Here is a 9,789-nt window from a genome sequence, read left to right as displayed (position 1 = left end):
TGTTGTTGTTGTTGGTTGATTTTTTACTTCATCATAAAGCATCAAAAGTCAGCGACAGGCGATGGCGCGTCGAACAATTTGAAAGTTGAATTGAGTTTTGTCTGAAACGCGAACGAACTTTGAGGAGTTGCGCTACTGAGGGCTCCACTCATTTGTCTGGCTGTTTGTTTATCATGTACAGGGTATTCCCACTGGCGCACAATCCCACTGGCAATATAAATGCGTCAGCCGTTTGACGATAATGAAAGATTTGCCAAGCTGCAGCAGCGAACAAGCTCAACACACAAATGAATCATATGCATACATACACTCTATACTAGATATGTATATGTATATAGTATATTTTACAGTATAGTTAAATTTTTGCATTCACTGAAGTCGACGCCAAGCGGCCTCAGTTTCTGTACAGCTCTCGAGCAGGCCGTCTTCGCTGTCTCTCTCTCTCTCTCGCTCTGGGAAAAATGAATGCGACAGTAGTTTTGGAATGGCTGGAGCATAAGCACTTCTGCATTAGCATGCTCTATCTAATACCATCAGTGTTTGCGGCTCTCATACTGCTGATCGGTTGTGCCTATTACTGTTATCTAACGGTGCGTGAATGTCGTCGCCGAGCGTGGATCGACAAGTCGAATGCCAGAGTTTGGGCTGGCAACGAACGGGCCGAAAGCATTCGACAAATCCATCAGAATCGACAATGCGATTATTATTGATACTATCCAATATCTATAAGACGACTATAGAGTACAAAGAATATATTGTTTATTGCAAAATGAAATCTGTTATTATAGATGTTAGAGTATGTACTTCAAACCAAGTGAAACGAGTGAAAATATGTAATTACAGTAAAACATCTGTCAAGTTTTACAACTTTAAAAGTAATGCAAAGTATCTGAGCTACTTAGAAGTACATTTATGGAATGTCTCTGTGAAATCTCTGAAAGAGAAACACCTATAAATAATAAGCAAAGTCAAAGAACCACATGTATAACCACATCAAATTAATTAAATCTAAAATTAAAATGCAAAATAAAAAGAAAATTTTAATCGGCCTCGGAATACTCGTTCGGTGTGCGAAAAGCAGCTAAAAATGATTGAATTATACGAAGTATATATTTATATGTAAATCAAGTTTAGATCATATGATTCGTGGATATATGTGCTTAGAAGGTAAACTGTGAAATGACTCAGCAAAAATTGTCTGGGATTGTGGGAGATATAGTAAATCGAAGATTATCATGTCTAAAAGAAGGCATCTAAAAGAATTAGCTCTTAACTTGAAAATACTTGTAACACAAAGGCTTGAGAATAGACCAAGAAGAAGCTGAGCGATTTCTAATAAAAAAAAAAATTATTCATATAAAAAGTTTACGTAGCCTAGAATTCAATTCAAATGTCAAATCTTTTATATTCCATTCAGAGTATTTTATCTCTCCTTTTCCTGGACAATTATCAAGGCACCCGCTTAGAAGTAAAGTTGATCTAAAATGTGCATTGAAAGATTTTCAGTTCTATCGCTCATTATAAGTATTTATAATATCTTTAGACTAACAGCAATAAATTGATATTTATATTAATTTATGATTCATAACATTAATTGTTTAAATATATGAAAAATTGATTACAAATATATAAATAAAATATTTTATATATACATATATATGGCTTCCAGCTAAATTATATTCCTTAGCTTAGATTTAAAACTGCAGAAATTAAAATGTAGTCGGCTTGTATATACCCTATACAGCTAAGAAATGTTTTAAAATTAAAAAGTTAAAGATGTCTGCGTTTCAGTTCAGCTTAAAGTCAAACTACCCTCTAGTAGTATGTAGCATTGCTATAGGGTATAACAAATTACATATAAATGCGCAGCTGATAAGCTACTGCAAATCTGCACAAAGCTCGAGCTAAATAATTGCTTTGAAGAGGTTTCCTCATTTCCTTATAGCTGGTGACTACTGTACTGATTCACTGACCAGCGCCTCAAAGCCACAAATGAGTCCCATTAAGTTATATATATGTGCTATATATGAGTCGGACGCTTGTTCAAGTGAAGTGCGACAATCGGTTGGATCTCAGTTCTAGTTTCAAGTTCATCTGGTTTAAAATGGATTTCTCGCAGCAGTTGCAGGATCTTTGGATATATCTGAATGAGGAGAATGAGACACTGCACATACCATTGATCTATATTGTAATCCCCGTGTGTGCTATAACTATAATCATGTGCTTTGTCTGCTGTTTCTTTTGCCTGAGGGCGTGCCTTGAGCCGTCCGAGGTTCACTTTGTGCCCAGATCTCTGCCCACAATGCCAGTGCAAATGCGTCGGAATACGGTGGACATAATACGCGTGCCGGATAGGTCGCTATCAAGGGGATCCATTGGGATGACCAGTTCCGAATCGGACACACACTTCGGTAAGGCATCGACGGGGAAGTAAAACTCCTATGTGCTCAGTTAGTACAACTGTCTCTCCCAAAGATATGCGAGTGCCTTAAATACAGCTTAAAGCGTGTGCACGTGCCGTGCGCTACTCGGTGGGTCATAAATTTTCGCCGGAATGTGCCGTTGCTGACGTTTTCTTTTCATCAACCGCAAATTTAGCATCGCTTGGCGCTTTCTTGGATAACAACCATCACCTGCAGGACGAAATGCGCTAATAAACGGCATTTGACATTTTAACTTTGCTGACATTTTAGTAGACGACAACAACAACAACAACTACAGCTGAAAGTAGACAGAAAGTTGTGGCTGGCTTGTTGGCAGTATAAATGAATGAATATTTTTACAGGATTTTAGTTGATAGATGAAAATGTGAATGTATGTATATATAAAGCATAAATAAATATATCTGTTAAATTATTATATTTAGAAAAAAGAAACAGTGCTTTAAAGTTGCTCTCATTAAATATTTTTATATACGAATTAATTTTGTTTGGCTGACGCTGAAAGCTTTCGCAGCAATTAAATCATACCTCAAGCTTTAAAGCACATTAAAGCTCTAGGCATATGTATTAATTGAAGTTGAGTTTGGATTTGATGCGGTTCAAATAAAATAAAAGACACAACATAGTAGGAAAAGAAAAATTTTAAAAATAAAATAAATTAAGCTTATAATACAAAAATTAAAATATATATATATTTTTTATATTTTCTGCCAGTATTCTGCTTTGAATGACTAGGCTTAATATATGCATCATAGTATGTTGATTCAGCCAATGCTGGCCTTGAGCCATTTCAGAGTGCTGCGCTTATCGGCGTCAACTTAATACTAGACGTAGACCTAGAAAGCAATTAAAGACTCTAACAAGAGCTTTATTCATTAGTTGACTAATTTCAATGGACTAAATTTCATTAAAGGGAATCAAGTCTGAAAGCAACTTAAAATTGATTTCTAAATTGCAGCTGAATTACATTACGTGACAAATTGAATGAAATGCTATAATAATCAAGTGATTTCATAATATCAACAGCTGCAGCGATAATGTTGTGCTCTATAAAGGTAAATATAAGAGATTTGTATAGTGACAAAGAAGGGTATATAAATGATTCTTCATATTATAATTTTTTGTTATACAGTCCCGAAAATTGAATATGTCAAGCGGATCATTTTTTTTTTCGATTTACACAGAAATGAAAAATATCGATAATTATCGAGAAAGAATTTTTTCAAGGGGATAGAACTTTGATCGATATATCGCAATTTTCGATTACGGGGGGGTACAAACTATAGAGACTCGACTGTATTATCATCGAAGCGCGGGAGTATGCCAGCAAGCGAAGAAAAAAAGAAAACAAATGCAATTTGAAGGAAAATGCGAAAGGCGAATTGAGATAAAATGGGAATATAGCCTTTTATATAAATTGTATTATTGTAGTGCTATAAAATTTGTATATGTAAACATATCAATAGATTCGATATGATTCGTTGATTCACCTCGTTGTCTTTCTCTGCTCATTAGCCTTATAACTCCTGTTGTAAATTGTTGATAATTTAATTCTCTATATGTATGTATAAATATGAGAATTATTAAGCCTAATATATAGAGATTTATATGTTTATAAGCCGTTACAATTTTTAAATATTTTGAGCAAAGTAAATATGCCAAGAGTTCGTTCTGGATTGCAATGCTCCAGCTTTTTCTCAATATCTCCATTAGTTTAGCTAAATCACTTAGGCACTTTGTTTCAGCAGCTATCGGCTTCATGGGAATGAAATTAAAACAAACTGCAATTGGGGAATACCCCTATTCAATTATTTATGCACGCTCTGGTGTACCTTAAAAATTTGAATGCAAATTGTAATTGAATTGAATTGGCCAACTTTTGGGCAACTCTTCGGCCAGCTTACGAGTCTTCAAATGAAATGCTAAAATAATTTACGACTCAACTAGCTGCATGCCAAAGCGACAGCAGAGGGAAAGCATGAGAGAGAGAAAGAGAGAGAGGGAGATAGCTATATTTTGGCCAAATGAAAGGCTCCCAGTTGGCAAATTAGTTTTAAAATACGTTGACAACGTGGCAGAGGCCAACATTGAGCTGAGCTGAGCTGTGCCACAGACGTTGCCTCCGCTTGCTGCATGCAACGTGTCGCATGCTGCGTTTTGGGTGGCATAAAAATTCACTTTGCCGGCCATTTGGCCACGTTCTTGCCGAACTTAAGTGCGCTCGCTCGCAGCTCAATAAAATTTCGTGTTTTACAATTTTATTATGTGACGCCTGTCGCGCGTCTCGACAGCATCAAATATTTAATAACAAAACGAAAAGACAGCAAAAAAAAAAGCATTTAGTTTTTTTTTTCTTTTATATAGTTTTTTGTTGGCCAATTGCCAGCAATAGATATTGGCCCATTGGCCACTTGTCGAGCCATGGCATTGTTCGGCGTGACTCTTAAGTAATTGCGTTTTAGTGCTCACACGTTTTATACTTGACCAGAGCCTTTAAATCATTTGTCGCCTGCTGCTCACTCCCCACCACCCACCGCCCACTCTCCACCCAGCACCCACGCACCCAGCTCACGTTCAATTGCTTTGGTCTGCTCGTTGTTTATCTTGCGACCATAAATTAACGCATTACCCATGCTGTCTCATCTTGTTATACTCTGTAGATAATGAGGGCGTTGGGCTCGCTGGACTTTTTTTTGCTTATAAATGTGGACTATCAATGAATTGGCTGTTGCATTGCATTGAAGATTTGTATCATTGGAAAAGGCTTAGCTTGGAATAGTAAATCTACTATACATTTAAACTCCATGCATATATAATATTTCAGTTTATAACTATCGAGGGGAACTTGTTTATACGAAAGTACCATACGAAAGTACAGTCTAACTTAAGTCCTAAGTTTTTAAATAACTATACCATCATATATTAATATACCTACTTTTTCGCATACATCTTAAAGCCCATGCAGAACTCACTCTAACAATACCCCGTTCCTCATTAGATGCTGTACTCAGCTCTACACATTTCTAACAATAAAGGCTTCTCTCAAAAATTCTAAATTTTCACGATTATAAAGGGTAAAGCAAGTCTAAAATTAAAAATTAAATTATTCACAATAATTAATTAATTAATTGAGTAAATTTAAAATTTAAAAAAAATCTTAAATTAAAAAAAAACTGAACTTTTTAATTTTTTCTAGAAAGATGAGAGTACACACACTTCTTCCCCTAGTGATAAAATTTCTTAAAGAAGTTCAACTTGGTAGCCCATTTAAAAATAAATCTATCAATTGTTTTATAAAAATAATGCAAGATGTTCACATTTGATTGGGGTTCCAAAATTTCGGAATATTTTTGAAAACTAAAAAAAATACATATATTAGCTAAAATTAATCTGAACCCAAAAAATGTGTTTTTTTTTTTTATTAATTTTTTTATTATTTATAGAACATAATAGAGTTTAATAGAACAAATTTGTAGGTGTAGGTGATGATAGCTCAAATAATTTGGAAACTATTCTGCATTTCCGGAGAACTTGGATCGTGACCAAACTGAATAAATTTGAATTTATTACATCAGCCTTCTCAACATTCCTCTCTTAAAATATATGAATACTTCAACTCATTTTACTTCATAATCGCTTTGCATTCAATTCCGAAACTTTCCCGCGCTTACAGGGCATCAAGTATTCGCCCATCATCCCGTATCAGCCGCTTACTGCTTGTTGTTGTTGTCACTGTCATAGTCCCTGTAGCAAAGCAGGCATCGAACTGTTTGCATTTCGACCGTTGCATTTGGCCGTGCAGCTGCTGCCGTCAAAATTGTGGCCAAATGTGTGGGGCTTACACAGCGGGCGTGGTTAACCGCAATCGAAGCACTAAAAACTCCCTTCCGATCATTAATTGTGCCAAAGAAGTGTGCGCGACAGTGCATGTGTGTGTGTGTGTGTGTGTGTGTGCGTGTGTGAGAATGGCCAAAAGTTTCGCCCTCACATTTTTGTTTGATTTAGAGCAAAACACTTGAAAACTTCGGCAATTCGGCCGAAAGTCTACTTCCGGCTGGCCAAGGAATTGGCTCTTTGTCTGCTAATGAGCCAATTTAGTTGCATCGAGCCGAAATTGCAGTGTGTCTGCCACTTGAAAACTTGGCCAACTCGCTTTGAAATGTTAAACAGCTTGCCGATATTGTGTGTAGTAGGTGTCAAAGCAGCACAACTTCCACAGATGGTGGAATATATGAAGGAATTTGTGGGCAGATGACAGATGGCAGATGGCATTGCAATGCAAAGAATGAATAGGCTTATAGACAGATATTTAGAAATGAGATATAGATTAAATTTGAATATATAAAAATTAAAAATAAATGCATATTTAAGTATTATAGTTTGTTTTAGTTTATTATACTATTGCTATAAATATAAGTTAAAAATATCATATGTAGTATTGTGATATGTATTGATATCATGACTTATCTAAATGCAATATGTATATATACCTAGTCACAAAGAAACCCTTATTTCGTGGTAACTTATCCTTTCATTTGAATATAACTTTCGCCCTTTGGCTAGAAATCGTTTCTACTCAAAAAAATGGAGCAGAAATTGTTTAGCCATTAAAAAATATGATTTTTGGGAAGAGGGCTTACTTATCATTTGTAAGCTGCATTTTAAAAATACATTAGAATCCGGTTATAACGACTCTTAAGCAGCCGTCGTTATAGCCAGTTTCTTTTATATGTATAGGAATCAAAATAAGTCTTCTACTCTAATCAAAATAACAGTTTCTAAACTCTTGGAGGCTTACTTTTCTAGGGTGGAGTTCAGATCAATCTATCTATATACATTGATATTAACTTTTATATTCTTTATAGAATACTTTATTTCATAAACATTTTTTTTGTTTTTAATTTTCAAGATTGATGAAATACTATCTCATATTTGATTCGAGCTCGTATCATATATCATTATTAATATTTAACTTCCTTATATAAAATTTTAATCCAGAAAATGTATTTTTTGTTCCTATTTACAAGCCTGCTGAAACCGATATTTATTATTATAGTCCAGCTTGTAAAAAGTACAGTTGTTGGCACTTCATGTTTATAGTAAAAACTTGTTAAGAACATCTCTTAATATTAGTATAATATATTCATATAATACTTATTTAATAAAAAAAGAATGTACTCTGCAGTGGATTATATCTAAAGGATAAGGACTATTAGCGTGTGTTTGACAAACATTGCAAATTTTAGGAGAGCATCTGTATATGATGATGTTACATCTAATATATCTGTACATAAATAAATCTTATATATGCATAAGAATTTGTAATCATGAGCAGTCTCGTCATGCATTAGATAAGCAAAAGTATATCACATTTTGATCGATTCAACTAACTTTTAGTTAGCCTTTCTTCATCCTCGCTGATAGCAGATACTTGCGGCAGGCGTCCAGGGAATGTCGCCTCAGATAGCACTCCTGACTGAAGTACTTGCCGCACTGTGCGCACTGGAACTCCCAGCGATGATGGCCCATGGTGCGCTGATGGGAGCGCAAATTCGAGCTGTGACATGCGAAATATAGATAGATATTGATGTACATCTATTGTAGTTGCCTCACCGATCAGCGAAGCTCTTCTGGCAATTCTGGTCAGGGCAGACGAAGGGCTTCTCGCCCGTGTGGGTGCGTTTGTGGGCCACCAGCATCCAGGAGTGATCGAACTTTTTGTTGCAATCTTCGCAGAGGAATTGCTCGCCCGGCTGCTTGAGCCGACGTCGATCCGCTGGCTTCTTGGGCAGCTCCGGCTTGGGCTGCTCCACTGGCTCCGCCGGTGGCTTGCTACGGGACAGCAGCTGGGCACGCTTGACTATGTCCGCCTTCTTGCGCCGCCCCTTCATCTTGGTCAACATCTTGATGCGGCCCAGCCGGGCGACTCCGCTCTTTGCGGGCTGCTGATTGGCAAATATGGGCAGCTCCTCGCCGGGCAGCTCCACCTCCCAGACGGTGTGGCTGAAGACCCCACTCGGATTCAACTCCAGCTCCATCAGCTGCACATCGCTGGCCTCCTCCATGCGACGGCGCTCCACAATGGGCACATTATCGGAGGTGCGCCAATCGGCGCTCGGCTCCCCGCTGCCGTAGTGAAAATTCCTGACCGCGCCTTTGGGCTCAATTTTGAAGGCTTGGCTCGCGGCTCTGCTCTGAGGCTCTAGTGCGGGCGGTCGCGGCATAGGCGCCATATTCGGTATAGCTAAACAAACAGCTGAGGAGGTTTAGTACTTGATATGGGATTCTATATAAATATATATATTATTTTTTATATTTTATTCTACCTTCATATCTCTCATAGAAATTCTTCACTTTTGTATTGTAGCGATTCGAGAAGAGACTGCGAAAAAGGTATGGCATTTTGTCTGAGAGTTTCTTGCACAAAACAAAAAAAAATGAAGAAACACCACACAGCAGTTATAATTTACTTGAGCTGTTGAATCTTATGACAACTGAGCGGCTTTGATTTTTTGGTTTGAAATTTGTTGTAGGAACTGTCAACTGCAAGCAATTTCATTCTCAACGTTTGCTTTTTCTAGTGACTTATTCTAACTGAATGTAGTGTTGCAAAATGTGTCAAAATAGATATTGATATCAATCTAAATTTTACTAGCCTGCCCTTGAAGTTTTCTGAGCTATTTAAGCCACGTAAACAAAGGTAAACTTAAAGCTAAAAAAAACTGTGCAGAATTTTACTCGATTGGCTCTGTTGTTTATTGGCTTAAAGCCGCTGGCTAAGCAGAGCCTTCAATTGTTCTAGATGGGGCCACTTAAGACGAAACACTTCAACAATTTTCTTGTACAAATTTTTAGCACACGATTGCCAGAGGACAAGGAGCTGGCTGAGGAGTGAATTGTGAGGCGATCTGAATGCTCATGAATGTGGTATACAATAAAATTAGTTTGCAGAGTGTGAGTGTGTGTGTGTGTGCGAGACATGCAAAGATGTTTGCAATTTGCCTGTAATCCTCGAGCCCAGAGTTTCTTGCTTAAGTACTGGATGAGCTATGTGTGAGGAGCTGGGGTTCTGACTGAGACTGTCGGACTGTGGGTTAGCTGCTACTTGCAGGCTTTAAACAACGGAAAATTGAATTGTAGTTGGCAGTCTCGGTCTTCAGTAAGCACTTAAAAGAGCTTGTTCTCAGCTATTCTCAATTGTTTGGCAGTTTATGCGCTTTTATTTGGAGTTCGAAGTGTGTTTTGTAATAAAAGCCGGAAGAAACTGGACGGCAAATGGCTTTATTTCATTTATTTGCCACTTTATTACCCACATTTATTGTTGTTGTTGTTGTAGTTGTTGTTGCTA

General features: G+C 37.1%; 2 protein-coding genes across 3 annotated transcripts; one reads left to right on the top strand and one right to left on the bottom strand.

The window, feature by feature from the left end:
* Positions 1-1,855: 1,855 nt before the first annotated feature.
* Positions 1,856-2,961, top strand: LOC149092073 (uncharacterized). 2 transcript variants are annotated; one of them, XM_089256448.1, is made up of 3 exons: positions 1,856-2,411; positions 2,476-2,531; positions 2,599-2,961. In XM_089256448.1, the coding sequence occupies exons 1-2, from the start codon at positions 2,027-2,029 to the stop codon at positions 2,490-2,492; spliced, it is 402 nt and encodes a 133-aa protein (XP_089112574.1). In that variant the 5' UTR covers positions 1,856-2,026; the 3' UTR covers positions 2,493-2,531; positions 2,599-2,961. The 2 variants fall into 2 exon arrangements, with proteins under 2 accessions (XP_089112574.1, XP_089112573.1); XM_089256447.1 differs by having other exon boundaries at positions 2,476-2,961.
* A 4,679-nt stretch (positions 2,962-7,640) lies between these two features.
* LOC115562177 (uncharacterized) lies at positions 7,641-8,975 on the bottom strand. Its single transcript, XM_030383085.2, has 3 exons — positions 8,768-8,975; positions 8,055-8,697; positions 7,641-7,998 (listed from the first exon to the last, which is right to left on the bottom strand). Exons 1-3 carry the CDS (start codon positions 8,841-8,843, stop codon positions 7,839-7,841), a joined length of 879 nt encoding a protein of 292 aa, XP_030238945.1. The 5' UTR covers positions 8,844-8,975; the 3' UTR covers positions 7,641-7,838.
* Positions 8,976-9,789: the final 814 nt, after the last annotated feature.

This window comes from Drosophila navojoa, chromosome 2, assembly GCF_054131105.1.
Source record: "Drosophila navojoa isolate 15081-1374.11 chromosome 2, UAZ_NAV_1.0, whole genome shotgun sequence".
Taxonomy (NCBI): Eukaryota; Metazoa; Arthropoda; class Insecta; order Diptera; family Drosophilidae; genus Drosophila; species Drosophila navojoa.
This window is presented reverse-complemented; position numbering and strand designations above follow the sequence as displayed.